We start from the raw sequence: 23068 nt of genomic DNA on the forward strand, positions 1-23068 counted from the left end.
ATATCTTCCTCATAAGATTATTAAGAGAATTAAATTATTTTATACTGTGGCTTATTAATACATGAATTTTATCCAGTATATATTAGGTACTTTCAAGTGCCAGACATGATATTAATTGCTTTACCTTTCTACCATCTAATACTCAGATCAACCTTGTGAATTAGACAAGAAATGAATATGTGATGCTCAAATATTATATCACATGAGATTATAGGGCTAGTTAAGTAACAGCACTGAGATACAGTCATGTTTCCAATCTGTGCATTTAATTCTTTGCTAAACTACCTCTTCATGTTTAGATTGAACTATGAGTTAAAGATATGTTCTAGAACTTTTCCTAAACCTTATGGCCCATATATTAGTACATATAGTAAAGTTCCCCTGAAAAAGTTTGAGAGCATTTATCTCAAAGATATGTTAATTAGATATTAGAATAGTCATTCAGCATACTAATTCCTATTTATTTGCTTTGTTCTCTTAGGTGGGTAAATTCTATAGATGTAGTACCTTAAGCCAGGTCATTTTGGTATTTGGTTCCTTTCTTGACTGAGACAATCTACTTCTATTTACTGCAGCCCTTGACTAGCACTGGAGTTAAGGGGGGCCATTCCCCTGCACCGTCAAAAAGTTACATGTAACTTTATACTCTCCCAAAACTTAACTACTAATGGCCTACTTTTGACTAGAAGCCTTATCAAAAACACACAGCTGATTAACACATATTTTGTGTGTTAAATATATTAATACTGTATTCTTACAACTACATAGGTGAGAGAAAAGAAATGTTAAGAAAGAAAATACATTTATGGTACTGCATGTATCTATTGATAAAAATCCATGGATAAGGGGACCTTTGCAGTTCAAATCCGTGCTGTTCAAGGGTCAACTGTATTTCTAATAATTATAGATAACATTTATGAAGCACTTTGTGCCAATTACTTAATCTGCTTTATCTCCCTGTTCTTTTCACAACTCTCTTTGAAACCATTTGTATAATCACCAATTTTCAAAGTAGGAAACTGAGACATTGAACATTTAAATGACTTGCATTAGATTACCAAGCCAGTAAGTGTGAAGTTGGGATTCCACCTTAATTCAATAGAATCTTCTTTGAAAAACTTTAAGTTGGAACTGCAAACAACTAATAAAAGTTTTTTTAAACAAGTAATTTAGTAGTATTTTCACCACAACAGGGAATTCCATTTTCAGTAGAAGATAAAGAATTACAGTTTTTTCTTAAAATCATTTTTAAATTTGCTTCTATTTCTATGTCTTGGTTTACACATAATTTAAGGAAAATTTATCCCAAGGCAAGCACCTGTAGAGATAAGGCACCAGGTTCTCCAGTATGCAATGAGCACAAATTGGTGACCAAACAGCAAAAGCTAAAGGGTAAATGAAGTCTTATTCCCCGCTTAGTTGTTGATATCCAAAGTAAATATAAATACTAAATGAAAATGTTGAGGACATCTCAAGGATTGAATTACTGACTTCTTTGCCATTTTATTAAAGTCTAGTTAATGAAGGCTTCTTTAGGTATTATGGTCTTTCTAAAAAAGAAAATTGGCTTTTCCCATTCAATTTGTAGGGAGAAAAAGCATGAGAAACATCCCCATGTAATCTTTTATATCTGTCATTTGCAGTGGGTAAGTGACCCACCTTGATTTGACCATCCTCCTGCTGCTTCACTGCACTTCAAGGTTTTATGGACATGGTTGTCTAGGTCAATGGGAGGGTTTTCTTTCTTGTGTATCTATCATTAAAACGTTCCACAGAAACCTACTGCAAAATGTTCCTTATCTTTTTGTCAAATATGAAGCAGTGAATAAGACTGGTACCTTATGGAAATTTTTTACACCCTTAATAATCATTTCAAAAATTTAGAGCACATAGTACTGCAGGCATATAAGAGTATCTTCATATTTCTGCCTTCTTTTCTTTTATAGGGCCCACTGTATTGATTCACTTATATCAATTGGAATATCCTCCACATCTTTTATTTCTCTGACCTTCACATTTATTGGGCTAGGTTTGTGGCTTGCTGATTTCTAGTTTTGTAGAAAGACCTATGTTTTTCTATCACATAGCCTACAGCACAACTTTGACAGCAGATGAGCAGTTCTCCAAGGGCGTTGAGCCAGACTGGTTATCTCAGACACTCCAGAGACGACCCAAGATGAGCTGCTCACTTCTTCACTCTTTCAGGCAGATGCAGAACAACACTCTGTGCAGCCAACAAGGAAGACTTGCATAAAATTTGTTAGAGACCTGTAGTAATTTGGGAATCTGTTGGGTTTTTTGTGATATCCTTAGATATTTTTCACACATATGTTTCAATCTTCCCATCTTATAAAATAAAAGAAAATTTATCTTCTGATTTCTTTATATCTGATATTTCCTTCCCCTAGTAGCAGCACTTACTGACCAAATACTTATTTTTATTGCTTTAAATTTGTATAGAGCCAAGATCCATCTCATGCCAAATATACAATTGTCTTCAATTTTATATCCAATTTCGTATTACTGTGATAAAATACTATTTAAATTAAAATTTATTTTAAAGTGTATATTTAAAGTGTATATATTATGTAACACTAATATATTATTACATTATTATGCTTAATTAAATGATTATCCTAAAGGTGTATTGATATTATATCTATACTGTGTTCATAGTTTTGATTAATTGTTCTTAATATTAGAATTATAGTTTAAAGAATTTTTGCTGGGACATTTTCATGTGCTTTTTTTTTTCTTTACATTTTAGGTGTACAAGAATTTCCAGAAAACATTAAATGTTGTAAGTGTTTAACAATTATTGAAGCCAGTGTCAATCCCATTTCTAAGTGAGTATGAGTGTTTATATTTTACTTGTATTTATGTTTCCATTGGATAATAATGTACACAGATAAAGGAACTTCACATAATAAATGAATTTTAAATTATTTATTTAAAATTCAATTTAATAGAATGATGAGGAAAATAATCAAAATAGTTTAATAAAAGATGATTAAAAGCACTGCTGAATAATGATGAAGGCCTAATTGGCACAGGATTGCATTACTTTGAAGTAATCTATGTCATCACCTTTGGTTCTCAGGCAACATTCCATGAAAGAGCACTGAAATGAAAGAAACTGTTATTAGTTATGATCACGGTGGAAAATTAACATCAAGGATCTAATGAAAGTTCAAGAGAGTACAAGAGTTTGAGATACTGATAAGTGCATGAAAATAGCTGATCATGTAATTCTAGCTGAAAAATGAATTATGACCAGAAAAAGAGAGTATTTGTGTTCAGGGAAGAGCAAAAAGACAGTTCTATGAGGAAAAGAGAATGGCGACTTGGATGGTAAAGATGCTATGATCAGAAATGGGGCATTTGTGGCTTGCGATCTGTTAGTAGAGAAATGGCATGGGAAGATGAGACCCAACATGTATCAATCAATGTTGGTAAATTATGGTTATGTCATAGACATAGTGTGCACTGTGCAATCAAATAGGTCAAGAAAAAACAGAGTGAATGGCAAAGTCATGAATTTGTAAGTTAAATTTACTTAACAATAGCAGTGAACATAAAACCTGGAAGGACAGTAGCAGCAATATCTGGGAGAGGCTGAAGCAAATCAGTGGTATTGGGATGCAGATAATGAGGCTCAGTAAGACTGACATTATAATTATACAAAAACTGACAGTAGGATTTGAGAAAAAACTTAGGTCATCGGTTTATATTAAATTGGGGAGACTGGGAGAAACTGAAGCCCACTGGAAAGGCATTTAATGAGTAGTGTCTTTTAGAAGAACAAAGGAAGTTTATCAAAGGGAATTTGAAGGGAAATTTTTTCTTCAACATAGTTGAGAAGAGGGAGTAATGAGGATGGTTTCTTTAAGGGTCATGAGAAGAGGCTGTAGATGAGAGTAGGAACAGATTATAAAAGGAGATAAAAGTTTAGATGGAGGTCTTTACAGTGAATTGTTTGTAAAATAACTTATGGCCTTTGGTAGAAAGTGTGGAACATCAAGAAATAAAATGTGTTTGAAAGGGAACAAATTTTCTACCTCAAAAGTAGATTATTGAAGAGAAAAAAAAATTGTGAAAAGAATTTTCCAAAACTCTTAATCTAGAATGCAGTCCTCTCAACAAATAGACATTGCTAGCTTTTCACATAAAGACCACAGCTATATGCTTGACTGAAGTCATAATCCAGGACAGATAATGAATTCTTTTTCAAAACTATAGTTTTAGTGGCTGTATCTCTGAATTCCTTCCATATTTAGGCTTTTTAAAAGATTAATATGACTTGTTTCATTAAAAAATGTCTAACATTAAAAGCATTAAGTAGTTTGGGAATTCATAAAAATTACAAAAAGTCAATTTAAGTTGTATACTAATTTTAAAGGGTTTTTAAGATATAATTCGTATATAGTAAAATTTACCTTTTACCTATATGGCTTAGTGAATTTTGACAAATGTATACAGTTGTGTACCACAACTATAATAAGATAGAGACTATTTCCATCTCCCCAATGTTCCCTCAGCTCAATCATCCATTTCTCTAATTTCTATGATTTTGGCTTTTCCAAATGTCATATAAATAATATCATCCTGTTGTGTCCAACTTCTTTCACTTAACACAGTGATTTTGAGATTTATCCACATTGGTTCAAGAAGTAGTATTACATTCCTTTTTATTTCTAGGTAATATTCCATTGTATAGAAATACCATAAGTTATTTATCTATTCATCAGTTGATAGACATTTAGGATGTTTGTGCCAGCATATTTTTTTTTAATTTATTTCTTTTCAATGTAACAGTATTCATTGTTTTTGCACCACACCCAGTGCTCCATGCAATCTGTGCCCTCTCTTAATGCCCACCACCTGGTTCCCCCAACCTCCCACCCCCCACCCCTTCAAAACCCTCAGATTGTTTTTCAGAGTCCATAGTCTCTTGTGGTTCACTTCCCCTTCCAATTTCCCTTAACTCCCTTCTCCTCTCTAACTCCCCTGTCCTCCATGCTATTTGTTATGCTCCACAAATAACTGAAACAATATGATAATTGACTCTCTCTGCTTAACTTGTTTCACTCAGCATAATCTCTTCTAGTCCCGTCCATGTTGCTACAAAAGTTGGGTATTCATCCTTCTGATGGAGGCATAATACTCCATAGTGTATACGGACCACATCTTCCTTATCCATTTGTCCGTTGAAGGGCATCTTGGTTCTTTCCACAGTTTGGCGACCGTGGCCATTGCTGCTCTAAACATTGGGGTACAGATGGCCCTTCTTTTCACTCCATCTGTATCTTTGTGGTAAATACCCAGTAGTGCAATGGCAGGGTCATAGGGAAGCTCTATTTTTAATTTCTTGAGGAATCTCCACACTGTTTTCCAAAGTGGCTGCACCAACTTACATTCCCAACAGTGTAAGAGGATTCCCCTTTCTCCATATCCTCTCCAACACATGTTGTTTCCTGTCTTGCTAATTTTGGCCATTCTAAGTGGTGTAAGGTGGTATCTCAATATGGTTTTAATTTGAATCTCCCTGATGGCTAGTGATGATAAATATTTTTTCATGTGTCTGATAGCCATTTGTATGTCTTCATTGGAGAAGTGTCTGTTCATATCTTCTGCCCATTTTTTTATACAATTGTCTGTTTTTTGTGTGTTGAGTTTGAGGAGTTCTTTATAGATCCTGGATATCAACCTTTTGTCTGTACTGTCATTTGCAAATACCTTCTCCCATTCCATGGGTTACCTCTTTGTTTTGTTGACTGTTTCCTTTGCTGTGCAGAAGCTTTTGATCTTGATGAAGTCCCAAAAGTTCATCTTCGCTTTTGTTTCCTTTGCCTTTGGAAGCATATCTTGAAAGAAGTTGCTGTGGCTGATACTGAAGAGGTTACTGCCTATGTTCTCCTCTAGGATTCTGATGGATTCCTATCTCACGTTGAGGTCTTTTATCGATTTTGAGATTATCTTTGTGTATGAGAATGGTGTAAGAGAATGGTCGAGTTTCATTCTTCTACATATAGCTGTCCAGTTTTCCCAGCACCAGTTATTGAAGAGATTGTCTTTTTTCCACTGTATATTTTTTCCTGTTTTGTCGAAGATTATTTGACATAGAGTTGAGGGTGCATATCTGGGCTCTCTGCTCTGTTCCACTGGTCTATGTGTCTGTTTTTATGCCAGTACCATGCTGTCTTGATGATCACAGCTTTGTAATAAAGCTTGAAATCAGGTAACGTGATGCCCCCAGTTTTATTTTTGTTTTTCAACATTTCTTTATCAATTCGAGGTCTCTTCTGATTCCATACAAATTTTTGGATTATTTGCTCCAACTCTTTGAAAAATACTGGTGGAATTTTGATCAGAATGGCACTAAAAGTATAGATTGCTCTAGGTAGTATAGACATTTTAACAATGTTTATTCTTCCTATCCAAGAGCATGGAATGGTCTTTCATCTTTTTGTGCCTTCTTCAATTTCTTTCATGAGTGTTCTGTAGTTCCTCGAGTACAGTTCCTTTACCTCTTTGGTTAGGTTTATTCACAGGTGTCTTATGGTTCTGGGTGCTATAGTAAATGGAATCGATTCTCTAATTTCCCTTTTTGTATTTTCATTGTTAGTGTATAAGAAAGCCACTGATTTCTGTACATTGACTTTGTATCCTGCCACGTTGCTGAATTGCTGTATAAGTTCTAGTAGTTTGGGGGTGGAGTCTTTTGGGTTTTCCATATAAAGAATCATGTCATCTGCAAAGAGAGAGAGTTTGACTTCTTCATTGCCAATTTGGATACCTTTTATTTCTCTTTGCTTTCTGATTGCTGTTGCTAGGACTTCTAACACTATGTTGAACAAGAGTGATGAGAGTGGACATCCTTGTGATGTTCCTGATCTCAAAGGGAAGGCTGCAAGCTTTTTCCATTCAGGATGATATTTGCTGTAGTTCTTTCATAGACAGATTTTATGAAGTTCAGGAATATTCCCTCTATCCCTATACTTAGAAGTGTTTTATTCAGGAACGGATGCTGGATTTTGTCAAATGCTTTTTCTGCATCAATTGCGAGGACCATGTGGTTCTTCTCTCTTCTCTTATTAATTTGTTCTATCACATTGATCAGCATATGTTTTCTATTGGGTAAAACCTTAGGAGTGGTATACTGGGTAGTACAGTGTGTATATGTCTAACCTTATAAGAAATTTCCAAACCCTATTCAAAAACAGCTGTCCCATTTTCTTTCCCATAAGAAATTTATTAGAGTTTCTGTTGTTCCTCATCTTTGTCAGAATTTGGTATTATCAGGGGACCTGGGTGGTTCAGTTGGTTCAGGGTCTACCTTCGACTCAGGTTGTGATCCTGAGATCCTGAGATTGAGCCCCAAGTCTGGCTCCGTGTTCATTGGGAAGTCTACTTCTCCTACTCCCTCTGTTGTTCCCCTTGCTTGTGTTCTCTGTCAAATGAATTAATAAAATCTTAAAAAAGAAAAAAAGAATTTGGTACTATCAGGTTTTTATTGTTGTTGTTGTTGTTTTCTATTTTTACCCACACTAACAGATATTGTACCTCATTGTGGCATTTCACTGTGGTTTTAATTTACATCTTTAATATCCAGGTAACATGTTTTCATTATCATGTATTTATTTACAATTTTTATTGCATTTTTAGTAAATGTTCAAATCTCGTTTTCATTTTTTAAAAAATTTATTTATTTTAGAGTGTACACCCAGAGGGAGGGGCAAAAGGAGAGGGAGGGTCTCAAGCAAACTCCATGCTCAACAAGGAGCCTGACACAGGGCTCATCTCATGACTCCAAGATCATGACCTGAAAGCAAACTAAGACTCAGATGCCTAACCAGCTTCACCACCCAGGTGCCCCCATCTCTTGTTCATTTTTATTATTTTACCTTATTATTTTTGAATTATAAGAGTTTTAGGAATGCCTGGGTGGCTCAGTTGGTTAAGCCTCTACCTTCAGCTCAGATCATGATCCTGGGGTCCTGGGATCAAGTGAATTGAGCCCCCAACTGGGCTCAGTGGGGGAATCTGCTTCTCCCTTCCCCTCTGTCCCTCCTCCCTGTTTGTGTTCTCTCACAAATAAATAAATAATCTTTAAAAAAATTCTTTATATATTCTAGCTAAATGTCCTTTATTTGTATGCAAATAATTACTCCTATTCTCTGACTTATCTTCTTATTTTTAAAACAGTGACTTCCAAGAGGAAGATTTTAATTTTGATGGAGAGCTATTCATAAATTATTATATTGGTTTATGCTTCTTCTTCCTGTATAAGTGATCTTTGCTAAATTCATAGTCTAAAAGATTTTTCTCTATGCTTTCCTCTGGAACTTAGGCTTTACACCTAGGTCTATGATCTATTTAAAGCTAATTTTTAGAGGTGCCTAGGTGGCTCAGTCTGTTGAGCATCAGGTTCTTGATTTCAGCTCAGGTAATGATCTCAGGGTGGTAGGATCAAGCCCTGCATCAGTCTCAGTCCTCAGACTAGATTAAACTGGTTCTTCTCTTCTCTGCCTCTCCCCCGGCTTGTTTGCTAGCTTGTTATTTGCATTTGGCTATCCATTTATTCCATTACCTTTTGTTGAAAAAATTATCCTTTCTTCATAAAATTACCTGAGTATTATTTATGTAAATCAATTGATCACAAGTGTTTGGATCCATTTCTGAATTGCCCATTTTGTACATTAATCTATATGCCTGTTCTTATATCAGTTCCATACTGTCTACTATTACTATATTACTATAGCTTTATGGTAATTCATACAATCAAGAAGTCCTTGCACTTTATTCTTCTTTATCAAAATTACCTGGGCTATCTATACCTTTTGCATTTTCATATAAATTTTATAATCAGCTTGATAATATCTACAAAAATAATAAATAATTCTGGAATTTTAATAGCAATTATATTGAAACTATAAATCAATTTGAGCAGAATTAACATCTCAAAAATATTGAATAGTCCTATTCCTGAGAATAGTATATCTCTATAGTTACTTGGATATTTTAAAATTTCTTTTATCAGGGTGTCTGTGTGGCTCTGTAGGTTAGACATCTGCCTTCAACTTGGGTCGTGATCCTGGGGTCCTGGGTTTGAGCCTCAGGTCAGGCTCTCTGTTCCAGCTCTCTGCTAGGTGGGGAGCCTGCTTCTCCCTCTTCCTCTGCCTGCTGCTCTGCCTTACTTATACTCTCTGTCAACTAAATAAGTAGAAATCTTTAAAAAATAATAATAATAATAAAAATTTTAAAATAAAATTTCTTTTATCAATGCCTTGTAGATTTGAACATATGAATCTTTTATATGATTCAAATTATTCCAAATATTTCATGTTTTTTGTGCAATTGCAAAAGATTGTTCCATTATTCAATTGTTTATTGTTAGTATATAGAAATATAACCAGTTTTTCTTTATGGACCCTATATTCTGCAATCTCACTAAATTCACTAATTTTAGTAGATTTTTTTTAGATTTGGGGTAATTCCCTATGTAGACTATCATGTCACCTGTGAATGTCAACAGGTTTGGGGTGTTTTTATTTTTTTTTATCATTTCAATCTGTGTGTCTTTTATTTATTTCCTTTTCTTTCTTTATTGTCTTGGATAGGACCTCCTGTACAATGCTGAATAGAAGAGGTTAAAAGAGACACTGCATTTTTCCCAACGTAGGGAGAAAGCACTGAATCTTTCACCATTACATATGATTGTTACTTGTTGTTTTTTCAGTTGTTTTTCAGAATATACTTTCAATTTAACTCAGATTTTTGGCAGATTCATTTAGTTGCTATTATACAGTTGAGAGCCCAGCTTTTTGGTGCCTCTCAGCTCAAGGCCACACTTGGATCCTAGAGGTTGGTACAGTTCCCAGCCTTGTTGACGTTTCCATAAGCAGTTCACAATGTGGCAGCTTTCTTCTTTAATGTCAGCAGCTGAGTAGAGTTAATATTCTAGTAAGACAGTATTGTGTAATATAGTTATGAGAGTGACATCTCATATTTTCCATACTCCATTGATTAGAAGTAAATCAGAAGTCTTTTCACACTTAAAGGAAAATCATACAAGGTCATGAACATCAGGAAGTGAGGGTCACGGAGGCCACCTTGGAATCTATCCACCATGTCTTTGATATCTGGTTTGCTGAGACTTTTATTATTAATTTGACATATTGAATTTTGTCAAAGCTCTTTTTTTCCCCAAACATCTATTGACATGATGATATGCTGTTTGTTTTTTTTCTTTTTCAGTGTAATGATATGGTGAATAACACTGAATGTTTTTTTCATGTTAATCCAAATTTGCATTCCAGGAATAAACACTACTTGATCAAGAAGTATTACTTTTTAAAATAAATTAATGGCTATTATTTTTTAATAAATTAATTAATTATATGCTAATATTTTGTAAAGGATTTTCCTGTCTATATTCATGAAGCATATTAGTCTGAAATTTCTTTTCTTGTAATTTCTTTGCCTGGTTTTGGTAACAAAATAAAACTAATCTCATAGAAATAGTTGGGAGACATTCCCTTCTATTTTCTATAAGTTTGTATAGAATTGGAATTATTTCCTCCTTAAGTATGGGTAGAATTTGCCAGTGCAGCCCTCAAGCCTGGACTTCTCTTGAAAGTTTTTAATTCAATTTCCATAATAACAGAAGGGTTATTCGAATTAACTTTTTTCTTGAGTGAACTTTGATAGCTGTGATTTTCAAGAATTTGTACACTTCATAATTTTCAAATGTTCTGGCATCAAATTTTTTTATAGTGTTCTTTTATCAACCCTTTAACATCTGTGGGTTCTCTAATGGTGCTCTCTCTTTCATTCCTAGCATCCACAATTTGTGTCTATTTTCTTTTTTTTGCTTGATCAGTCTGACTAGAGATTTGTCAATTTAATTGCTCTTTTCAAGAAAACCATATTTGTGTTTCATTGGGGTTTTTTTTCGCTTTTTTCTTCATTTTCTTTGACTTAAGAGGTCTACAAAGTAGTCTAAAAAGACAAAATAAGTCTTCATGACTTACTACTTTGTAGACTGCTATATAATAGATATAGTGCTGAGTATTATCATCTTAGCTTTAGTTTTAGATGTGAACTTTATTGTAGTCTGAATGCCTTAACTAAGTCATTAGTGAAAATTATCATAATAAAATTGAAAACAACTACTTAATGAGAAAAGCATGAGCCAGCATTTACTGAGAGCCTATCCTGTCTCAGACTTTGAGATGCATTATCTCATTTTCATCTTTACGACAACCTCATAAAGTAGGTAAACATTATCTACATACCCTTTTACAGATAGAAACACATGAAGATAGCATTGAAATTCCTGAGATCCTTTCACCAATTCTGAAAAAAACATTTGATTTTGGCTTAAATTAAAAGATACATTTTGAAAATATGACACATTTAATGCATAATAATAATGACATTGCTAATAAATTATGGCACATCCACTGGATGGATACAAAGATTATATATAGGGTAACCATAGGTCTCCGTGTGCTCAAGTCATCCCAGTTTAAACCTCTTGATGTGACATGATTAATAATAGCTCATTGTTAATTCTCAAAAATGTCCTAGTTTGAATGATAGATAATGTAGTCACTCTGATTATACAGCAAAATTGAAAGATAATTACAAAGTAAAGGGATAAAACATGATACAATTTTGCAGTGATGTTAAAACATTTAATTGGAAGTCAGATTTAAAATACATGAAATGGTAATGAGAGTTGTGTTAAGAAGGTAGAATTATGAGCAATATTTTTCTTTTTTTATTCCAAATATTCTATAATATTATTAATTTTATAATTTATACATTTAAAATTTGTAGAGTTTATCATTACTATGGGAGAAATAATCATTTAATCACTAAAGAAACTTGAAGTGGATAATAGTATCATCATTTTACAAATAAGGAAATTGAGTCTTGCAAAGATTTATAAAGGTCAGAGATAACTGTTGAAAGAACTATAATTCAAACCCAGGTCTTCTAACATCAATGCCTGTATGCTCAATCACTAAAATATATGGGTGTCTGTTGTATTATACTTTCTTTGTGTAGTTTGAATATACCTTTTGACTTCAAGTGATTAATAAAATGAATGTGTTTCTTTAGTGGTGAGAGAATTATTTGCCAATATACATAAAGAACTTCTTCTTTGAATTCTTTATTAGATCATTCAAATGTGGAAAGCAATCAGTTATTTTTCCTTTCTTTTAAGATTTTATGTATTTATTTGACAGAAAGAGAACAAGAGAGAACAAGAAGGAAAACAATAGAGGGAGAGGGAGAAATAGGCTTCCCACTGAACAGGGAGTGTCATGATGTAGGGCTCATTCCCAGGACCCTGGGATCACAACCAACTGGTGCCCAAGGTAGATGCCCAATCATCTGAACCACTCAGGAGCCTTACCAATTACTTTTGGATAGTAAAATCATTTCCTTATTGAGAACTCCTTAACTAACTGTAAAATGTTGGATTTCACTGGAGAACTTGGAGGAGGATAACCCGTGATTGTCATCTTTATCAAGTTTATCTAGCTTACTAGATGGTTAGATAGCTACTAGATAGGTGGATAGTTAGATAGTTTACTAGTATCTTCCTCACTACTCCTTGTAAATTCCTCTGGAAATGGTAATATTGATAAGTGGGGCCATTTTCTTTATTAGAAGCTACAAAATTGTACCATAAAGTTAAAAATAAATGAAATGATTTTCTTTTGAATACTTTATTTATTTTTTAAATAATGTGTTTTAGACTATAGTGCTAGCTCATTGAGGACATTCTTAAAACTCATTGTCTTCAAACAATTTATAATTTATCCCTGGAATAAAAAATACCTAACACTTGTATAAAGCAATTGGTTTCAGTGTTTGGTATAAGCAGTTTGATATAAAATAATTGGTAAAATTTTGCTAAATCTGTGAGTAGAATTCTGTAGAGAAAGTGAGAAAGAAGATACTAATTTTGAATATAAGTACAGAGTAACTATTCAATAATTTCCTGTTGAAGTGAATTGAAATAAAAATATACATAGTATTAAATAAAACATATTGCATAAATAAGCACTTTAATTCTACATCTTTTTTTTTAAATAAGAAAAGTTTGATATAAATGTCAACACATCTTTGTTTATTACCAGACTGAAAAAACTATCTTACTTTGTATTCTGGTTTTTCATATAACTTATTTTTAGCAGTCCAATTTTACAATTGGAGCCTGTACAGTGTGGCCAATTCTTAAATTCTTAAAGTGTTCTATACAAGAAACCAGATTTCCTTGTAGCATAAGAAAAAGCCTTTGCCTGAGAAGCAGCAATAAACAAATATATTTTTGATAAAAGAAGTAGTATAATATAATACCATTTACTGTACATCCATATGCAGAATAGTAGACTAAGGGAAGCTGGACTAGTTCAAACTGTCCTTAAAACTAGGAAATTGGGATTTTAAAGCTTTTTTTATGTATTAATAGCTACCACATTAAAGTAAATTATTAGATCAAAGGTTTTAACATTCTTGTCATTTTACATGTATTAATCTTCTTTTTTAAAATTCATAAATGATACCTTCTTTCCAATGAGTATAAGAACCGTAAGGACATTAGCACAAGATAGTAATTAAATGTATATTGAAATCTGTTGGACATCTGGACCATTATCATAAAAATTGTTATACTCTCAGGATATGAACTAATATATTTCAACAAAAAATAACTTAGAGAAAAACAACAATCTCTCATAGAATTGTTTTTAATTCTGTAGGATAAAATTCAAACCTTGGAGTTAAGCTTTTAGTACCCTCTAAACCCTGTCCCCTACCGATATTCTCAAATCTTAATGCCCAACACTGTTGTACAGAAAGTATTTTTCTCTAGAACTCATCTTCTCTTACTCTCTTAAGGTGAATTCTCACCTCTACATTATTCCTCTGCCTTCTTTCTCTTTTTCTATTTTCATGAATCCTACCTCTGTTTAAAGGAAATTTTTGGAAACAACTTCTATGAAGCCATAAAAAACAATCTAACTTCAAAATACAAACTGGAACAAGATATTTGCAACAAAAATAATCAATAGAAGAGTACCCTAAGAGTGTGTAAAGAATTCGTACAAAGTAAGGTAAAAATATTAATTGCGTTTAGTTTGGATTCCTCAGAAGTGGGTGTTTAGAAAGAAAGTAAGCACTAGATTTAGGATATAGTCTCAAGGATATGGTCTCAAGAAATCCTTATCAAGGGTGTGTTATTCGACTATTTACTAGTATGGACAACTGGACCTTAATCTCACTGGGGAACTCTGGGAAACAGTATAAAACATGTATCAAAGTGGTGGCACACATAATGGGTGAAGGAGCTGAAGTATTTATAGTCTTGCTTAGTCGTTAGTTGAGGGCTGTTCCTGAGGGACATTTCTTATGATGAGGGCTAGAAGTTAAGTAATCTTTATACACCAGGACATACGTTTAAAAATATTTACAGAAACAACATTTATAATAAAATAAAAACAGCTGTAATGTTCATTTAAAGAAGAATAATAAATTGTGGTATAGTCATACAGTGGAATACTATGATGATCAGTCATTGACATCAAAATGGGTGAATTTCACAATTCAATACTAACTTGTAAGTTTCAGGAAAATATTCATTGTGTGACTTGATTTATATAATATTTTAAAACATGCAAAAACCACACATTCCTTTAGGGATTGAAGTAGGTGGAGCATAGTAAAACTAAAAAACAGAATAATTAACATCATTCAGGAATTTGAGGAAAAAATAGGATAAGGCGGTTAGGGAAGGGCATTCAGAGGTTCTTTCAAGGTACTCCTTGTGAGATACACATGTACTCTTTTAGATATATAACTTTTCATAACAAAAGATTGGGCATAGGAAGAGAAACCACAGTATCCCAGAAGGAGGAGGAGGGGAAATAGGAAAAAGGTGTACCAGAAGCCAAGACAGAGAGAACATCGGTGACAACTGTTACTAGGCAGTGCTGGATACAAAATGAAATGGAGTTAATGGAATTGGGACTTAAGGGGTCATTGGAGGCTTTGGTGAGTGCAGTTTCAGTAATAGAGTTGGGATAGATGCCAGAAAACAATGGCTTCAGGAGTAATGAAGAGCAATGGGTATAGGCAAGTCTTTAAATAATTTTGTCAGTAAACTCAAGGAGGGAGGTAGGCTGTAATTTGAGATGAAGACAAATTTGAACATTATTTAGGGGTATTTTGTAAAAGAACATAGTAGTGTCTAGACCACTAATAAAGGCATTTAAAAAGGCTTAAGTGGGTAGAAGAAGAATAAATGAAACAAGATGGGATTGGGAGGGAGACAAACCATAAGTGACTCTTAATCTCACAAAACAAACTGAGGGTTGCCGGGGGGAGGGGGTTTGGGAGAAGGGGTTGGGATTATGGACATTGGGGAGGGCATGTGATTTGGTGAGTGCTGTGAAGTGTGTAAACCTGGTGATTCACAGACCTGTACCCCTGGGGATAAAAATATATGTTTATAAAAAATAAAAAATAAAAAAATAAAAAAATAAATAAAATAAAATAAAATAAAATGTCAAAAAAAAAAAAGTTTAAATTATAGGAAAATTTTAAATATTCTAATAAGTCTCCAGGAAAATTGAGTTAAATGTTTTTGGTGAAAAATATTTCAAATAATTGTTTCATCCAGCTTGTAAATTTTCACAAAGGATATTTCTTTCAACTCTTTTAATGACTCAAAGCATTTCGGGTTCTGTGTAGTCAGAGTTTCAATGTTCTTGGTCATTTTTGTGGAAAATTAGTTGAACAAATTTGAATTGCAGTGTACATGAATTATCACTTAGGGGGTCAGAATACTTATCCCTTCCTCTTGGGCAGTTTTAGTCATCATTGCAAAAAGTATAGAAACACGTTAATGATTTCATGAAAGAGTAAGTAGATATCCTTGCCTGACTATAAATATGAATATTCTGTTGAGAAAGAATATTAAATTTAAAATTACAAAACATGGCATACAACTTGAAATTTCTATAAAAAATATCTCACTGGTGTGCATAAGGTTAGGGCAACAGTAGGAGATGATGTCGCTGTGACATAAATCTCCACATAGGAGAACAGTGTGGAGGTGGATGAATGCCATTTATTTTAAAAACAAGCAAAATTTTCAAGCTGTAACAACATGCTCAATAAATTCTTCCATTACTATGATACCAAAGGAGAATTGAAAAATGTATTACACTTCTATTTTCTCTCCTTAGAGATACATATTTTTGTTCTGTTTCTATGGCAACATCGATGCAGTGACTAAACCTTTAACTCCTTTCTAGACTCCCCGATGGCTTCACGCAGCTTCTAAATCTGACCCAGCTCTACCTGAATGACGCCTTTCTTGAATTTCTTCCAGCTAATTTTGGAAGGTAAGAATACAAAATTTAAATGAAATTTTATTTCACTTTAGATGAGTAATTACCAGCGCTAGTAGTTGAGGCTTCAAAGTTAACAATTATAATTAAAGACTCATTATTATTCATTAAGTGAGACAATGTTACTTCATGAAACATTTTCCAAAATGAAGTAAAATTTGGTTTTTGCATGTCACTAATAATCAAATTCCAGGTGAATTGAAGAATTAAATATACAAAAAATAACGTCAGAGGTAATCTGGAAAAAATGCACATGAATATTTATGGCTCTTGGGTTGGGAAATACCTCTATAGTTTAGAAACAAAGGAAATTACAATAAGTGGGTAGATAGACTTGAGTACATAAAAACATTTAAAATAAAATAATATCCGAAAATATTTTTAAATTAAGGGAAAACAATAAACTGGGAAAACATTTCCACTATATATGGAAGCAAATTATATCCTTAAGATATAAAGAACTCTTACAAATGAGTAAGATAAGGTTCTCATTAGAAAAGAAATGAGTAAATGACATCCACAAGGAATTCCTGATTAAATGTACAAACTGGTAGTGAATACATGAAGTGTTTATCCTCACAAACAATAAAAATAATATGAATTAAAATGATAAAGAGCTTTATGTTCTATCATATTACAAAAATTCTTTGTACAGTACAAGAAAAAAAGGTAGTCTCACATAGCTGATGGAATTTCAGAATGTTACGACTTTCTTGCATAACAGTATGCTTTAAAAGATTTGAAAATATTTACAACTACCGCCTTTGTAATTTATTTCTAGAAATGTATGATATTCTTATCAGATACTATGCTAAGATTTATAAACAAGGATATTTGTCATTATTTACAATATGAAAAAAAGTGGAAACACAAATCAGTCCAGGAGATTAGTTTAGTATATTATGGTACCTCCATGATAATAGTATGTCAATTTATAATCTGGTTTAGGGAAATATTTTTTTAATCCGATAAGTTCTGTTTAGGAGCATATTATAATAAAATATATAAATTATATTTCACCAATTTGAATATAATATATGATTGAGATAAAAGACTGGTTCCTTGTTATTTTCATCTTCATATTTTTCAATATTTTCCAGGTATTTTACAATGAACTATTTTTATATATAAAAGATACATCTTAAAAATTAAGACATTTTAAATTTATCATCAACTGTATTTTTCTAAGTGATCACTTTTGAAATTGTTCAAAGAATAAATTGGGTAATAACTCAACACCTATCTGTTGGTGTTATGAAAAGCTCAGTAGAATAATTAAGTCTAACATGTAGCAGCCTCATTTTAAATGCAGAGAATATATCAACATTTCCCAAGTTCCATTACTTTTGCAGATCATGATATCATACCACATATGAACACCATCTAGTTAGATGGTTTTTAAAATTCACAGATCTTCAAAAGAGCATTTGCCAAGTTTCTAAATGAATTGGCACTTCAACATTTGTTCATATAAACTGTCATTTTTTTTTCTGGTACTGACTGTGACAATACAGAATCTTTTGAATTATCAAATCAGAGAATATTTATCACCCTAGACCATACTTCTTTGTCTTAAATTTTTCTCAGTTCTCTTTAAGTGGTCCTAATGTCAAGGAAGATATTTGGCCAAACAGAAAACATAGTACCAAACCACTTGAAATTAGAATTTAAGTTTGTGTAAATTGTCTGCCAAGATATGCTCTACTTTAGTCTACTAAAGTCTACTTTAAGACTTAAGTCTACTTTAAAGACTAAAGTCTACTTTAGTCTACCATGCCCTATTATAGTCTAAAAAGATTTTTAACCTTCAGCTGGAGAATTATTAAATTTCCTTCCAAAATGTGAGATTTGGTGCCCCTAAAAGCCAAAGTAGGTCACAAAGTAACTTCATACTAGTACAGATATTGAGAAGAGTTGAGACATACTGATGTTTAAGAAACCCATTTTACTAGCAATATACCCATGCTCTGAATAACTGAATCATTTTTTTTCATATAGAAATTAAAAGCTTTAAATTTAAAGTTAAATTAGAAACTTGGTCACAGTCAAAACACAAAGAAAAGAGGAAGAGACCTAGATGAATATCTAAAAGCCAGGTAAATGTGGGAGAAATACTTCAAATACTGAAATATTCCCCAAACACCAAGAATTTAGAGAATCCAATTAATATTTGTTCTTTTTTAAAAGATTTTATTTATTTATTTGAGAGAGAAAGAGATAGAGAGAGCATAAGCTGGGGGAGAGGGAGAAGCAGCCCTCTGAGCAGCCAAATGCAGGGCTCTATCCCAGGACCCTGGGATCATGACCTGAGCTGAAGGCAGATACTTAATTTTGAGTATCTTTGAGCCACCCAGGCACCCCTAACAGTTGTTCTAACGATCGCCTCAACAGAGTACATTTTAAACCTCAGTTATAGACATTTTAACAATAGTGTGTCTCACAGCATAGAGCTTAACAGGTAGGTAAGTGTGAGATGCAGGAACCTAAATAGGAGGGTTTGATTAATGCACCAGAGTCACAGTGATAGAATATGACAGTCTGGATTTCATCCAGATTCATCTGACCACAAAGCTCAAGCTTTTAATTAGTGTGCTATATTATTTGCTTTACAAGTTCACTTAGAGTCTCTTGAGGGAGAGTATTGCCATACGCCAGTGAACACAGGACCTAGTATTAAGTAGATATTAAAGAATCTGTTACCTACAATTAAACAACAGTGTGTATATTTTTATAAAACATGAAATTTAGAACTTGGACCCAATGATCTCTTTGTATGATCTTTATTTTTAGTAAACCAGTATTTGTCATTGTCCAATGTTGATGCAACCCTACTTATAATTGATCTGTATATATAATTATTTAAAGTCTGTAACCATGATATGTAAAGTTCAGACATAGTTGTTTGGATAATGCAATGATTACTGACTTTCTCATAGGAATATTGTTTTATACAGAAATATTAAGGAACAGTTTTTTTATTCACTTTTATAGACTTGTCAAATTGCGGATCTTGGAGTTAAGAGAAAATCATTTGAAAACTCTACCAAAGTAAGTGACTGTGTATTTTGTAAATTTCGAATTGTGACTTTAAGTAGTAGGAAAAAAAGGACTATTTTTATTTTGGCTGTGCTTAGCCATTTTGATTGAGTTAATTTTTCTACAGTTTTTTCCTAGAGCCTGAAAAGCACAATACACTATAAGATTAATATTAAGTAAGAATATATTGTGCTTTATAAAACTGTGTAATTACAAGTCAATGCAGGCGGAATCCATTTAAGGTTCTTCTCATAGCGGAACATGCACACCAGGAAGTTACCGCATTGAAACTTATGAAACTGACATTTTTATAGCTGAAAACAATCAGCAGTTACAAAAGGTTCAATCTAATCACTTGCTAATTCTTCAAGTTAATTTATGGACTGTGATAGCTTTCAATTTTTAAATCAAGAATATGAAAAAAACATTTCATAAAAGTGATTAAAATTTTTCTAAAGATCCAAAATGGTTTGTCAGAAATTTTATACATTCTTTCAAACTATTTTTTTTACTAGTCTATTTAAAATTTGGTTTATATAAAAGCACAGGATATTTTTATGGGAAAAGTAATCCTCCAAATTGTATGCAATGTTTAGTTTAACAAAATACTTTGATTCATCCTGCCTTGCCTTATTCATGTCTAATAATAGAATTTTGTCTTGTACAGAAAAAAACATTTTTGAAAGTCAAAAATTATTTGAAATGGGGAATTTTTTATCCAAATAAATCAAAAGGACTTGTATATGTTACAATTAAATTATTGAAAGTACTATACTGCTATTATTACCTTCCTACAGTATTGCAGAAGGTTATGTACGGTGATTAATTTTCCAACATATAAACAGGACTTTAAGACCTTTCTACTGCAGGACCAAAACTCAGTTTTTTTAATCCTTTCCCTAAGCTAACTAGACTGAATTTCACTGATTTTTTAATCAAAATATCAATACAAACCTTAAAATACATTCATATATGATATTATATATGAAAATTCTGTCAATGCAATATTAAAGTTTTAATAATGATGTGATTTCATTTTAAAAATATAGAGATAAACATCTATTAATTCCCCCATAAGTGGAAGACAAAGAGAGAACATGAAAAGGAAGAGATGTTTCCAAACCTGGACACCCTGCAATTTTGAGTAGCTTTTCTCTAAGCCAAAGCATTATACAATATAGGTCTAATGGAGGGCACCTCTCCCAGGTTGGGGGTAACAATGATGGGAAAATGGTTGAGAGTGTTACTTGTTTGGCAGTAATCTGCAAATGCAGCTAGTTGCTAACATTGCCATCCGTAATGCTTTAAATGTCTACATTTAAAATAGAATGGATATATGGCTAAGTAGAAACCAAATCGCAGACAGTAAAAGAACAGTTGTCCCCTTCATCTAAATGTATACGTTTAGATCAAGGAGAAAATATGAGTATGTGGAGGAAAATCCTTTCCCGTCTTCTTTCAAATAATAGTTTTGATGTAAGTATAAAATAAATCTGACACAGATTGTCAGGTTTTTAAATATATATGTATTTCTAAATGGAAATTTTAAATACAAATTAAAATCTGACCATATATTGATAATAAGCACTTAATATGAGGTAGTTGTGTTAACAGTTCATAGTAAGGAGTAATGATGCTCATAGCTGGTGCAAGGGCATTCTGTAGGATTTTAAATTGTGGCACACAGAATAAAAATACTAGACTATTAACTATTGTATTTATAGTTAATATAATAATATAGTTAATATCATATATAGTTATATAATATATGGTTATATATTATATATAATATATAGCTATTTACTATAATACATATATAGTTAATATAATATAATAATTCTATTAACTATGTCTGGCATTAAAAAACATTGTAGAGATGTGTAGAAATGGCACTGGGTCTCATTGGCAAACCGTTATGCATGCATAAGTTGTATAGTTATTTTAGTTTTGCATTTAAAAAAATCATTTTCAAAGTTATATCTGATCTAGTGTGCTATTTTTTAACATATCAACAATAATCTAAATAACCAAGGCCATGAATAAAATACAGAGAATATATTTTAGCTTTGCTGTCTATATGATGAGAATTGCATAAAGTTTTGTCTTGAATAAAAATAAACGTTTCAACATATTAAATATAACACCTTCTAATCACCAATCTAAACCTGTAACTAAGAGAAATGTGAGAGCTTCCTACTATCCTTTATTTTTTTTACTTCCAAAGAAAATAAAGGAAAAATGTCGTTTTAGGAACAACAATTTTAGTTTTGTAATGATTTCTCCAACAAGAGATAGCTCTTGCTTTCCTTAGAGATATAAACAAGATGCTCAGTTTTTATATTGCATCCTCAGTGATTTTCTCTTATTTTCATTTTGTCTTAAAACTCAATCTGTGCAAAATGTGAAAATGTGTAAGAATTATAACCTACATTAAAATGTGTATCCTTTAAATAAACTAATATTTTGACATAACAACATATTTTGATATATGCAGATTCTAGAGACAAATTCTTTTTGTTATTACTACAAGTTACTATTATAAACTGTTTCTTTATGATCATTCTTCTAGGTATATGAATGAGTGAGAAAATTAAATTTCTCAGATACACATTTGCCTAAAAATCCCTGAAACAGTAGGTCTTGCTTATGTGTAATAATTGAGGATATTGAACATCTGAAAAAAACAAATAAGCAAAAAGTAAACTTCTAGATTTCACAGTATAATTGTCCTCATAGCAGAATTATCTCCTAAATTACATTTTTTGAGGGGAAGCAAAAAAAATGAGTTTTTCCCATTTGGGAGTTTTTACACAACCTATTTGTCTATCTAGAAGTCTCTCACCAAAAATTTTTGCATGGCTCGACTTTACTTATGATTTATATCTTTCTTCAGATCTTACCTCTTCAGAGTACATCACATAAGTCTGTCCCTTCTTAGCCTTTATGCCATTCCACTATTCCTTTTGATTTCGTTCATATTATTTATGGTTCTCTAAATTGTTTTGACTCTTTGTTTACTTGGAGGTGATCTCCTCAGGAGAACACAAGTTCTGTTATGAAGACTTTTTTTTCTCTGTTTGGCTACTGCTGGGTTTCCAGTGCCTAAAACAGTATCTGGTAAATAGTTAATAATAAATAAATAAGAATACCAATATATTGATTCACAATTAGAAATATCTGTTATATGACCTGGACATTTTGTGTCACTTGATTACTTTTCTCCATTGAAAATTATAAGAAATATCTAATATTTTAATCAGATGAGTCTATCAATAGCTGATAGCTGAGCTTAGGTCTTTAAACCTACACGTAACAAACAGTCACGCATACACACGCACACACATGCTCCCTCTGGTGGTTTTGTTTTGTTTTGTTTTTTTAAGATTTTATTTATTTATTTGACAGAGAGAAATCACAAGTAGATGGAGAGGCAGGCAGAGAGAGAGAGAGGGAAGCAGGCTCCCTGCTGAGCAGAGAGCCCGATGTGGGACTCGATCCCAGGACCCTGAGATCATGACCTGAGCCACCCAGGCGCCCCACCCCCCTCTGGTGGTTTTAAGTTACACATAATAGCTAAGGCACATCAAGGGAGGAAAATAATT

At 32.5% G+C, this 23068-nt stretch overlaps 1 protein-coding gene across 5 annotated transcripts in view; it reads left to right on the forward strand.

Moving 5' to 3' along the window:
* LRRC7 (leucine rich repeat containing 7) overlaps positions 1 to 23068 on the forward strand; it is a 573404-nt gene that overhangs the window by 281190 nt on the left and 269146 nt on the right. For all 5 annotated transcript variants that reach the window (XM_059138593.1, XM_059138591.1, XM_059138595.1 and 2 more), the window contains exons 5-7: positions 2768 to 2846; positions 16335 to 16424; positions 19422 to 19478. In XM_059138593.1, coding sequence (XP_058994576.1) covers positions 2768 to 2846; positions 16335 to 16424; positions 19422 to 19478 — 226 coding nt within the window. The remainder of the gene's footprint in view (positions 1 to 2767; positions 2847 to 16334; positions 16425 to 19421; positions 19479 to 23068) is intronic.

The sequence above is a fragment of the Mustela lutreola genome, chromosome 10, assembly GCF_030435805.1.
Source record: "Mustela lutreola isolate mMusLut2 chromosome 10, mMusLut2.pri, whole genome shotgun sequence".
Classification (NCBI taxonomy): Eukaryota; Metazoa; Chordata; class Mammalia; order Carnivora; family Mustelidae; genus Mustela; species Mustela lutreola.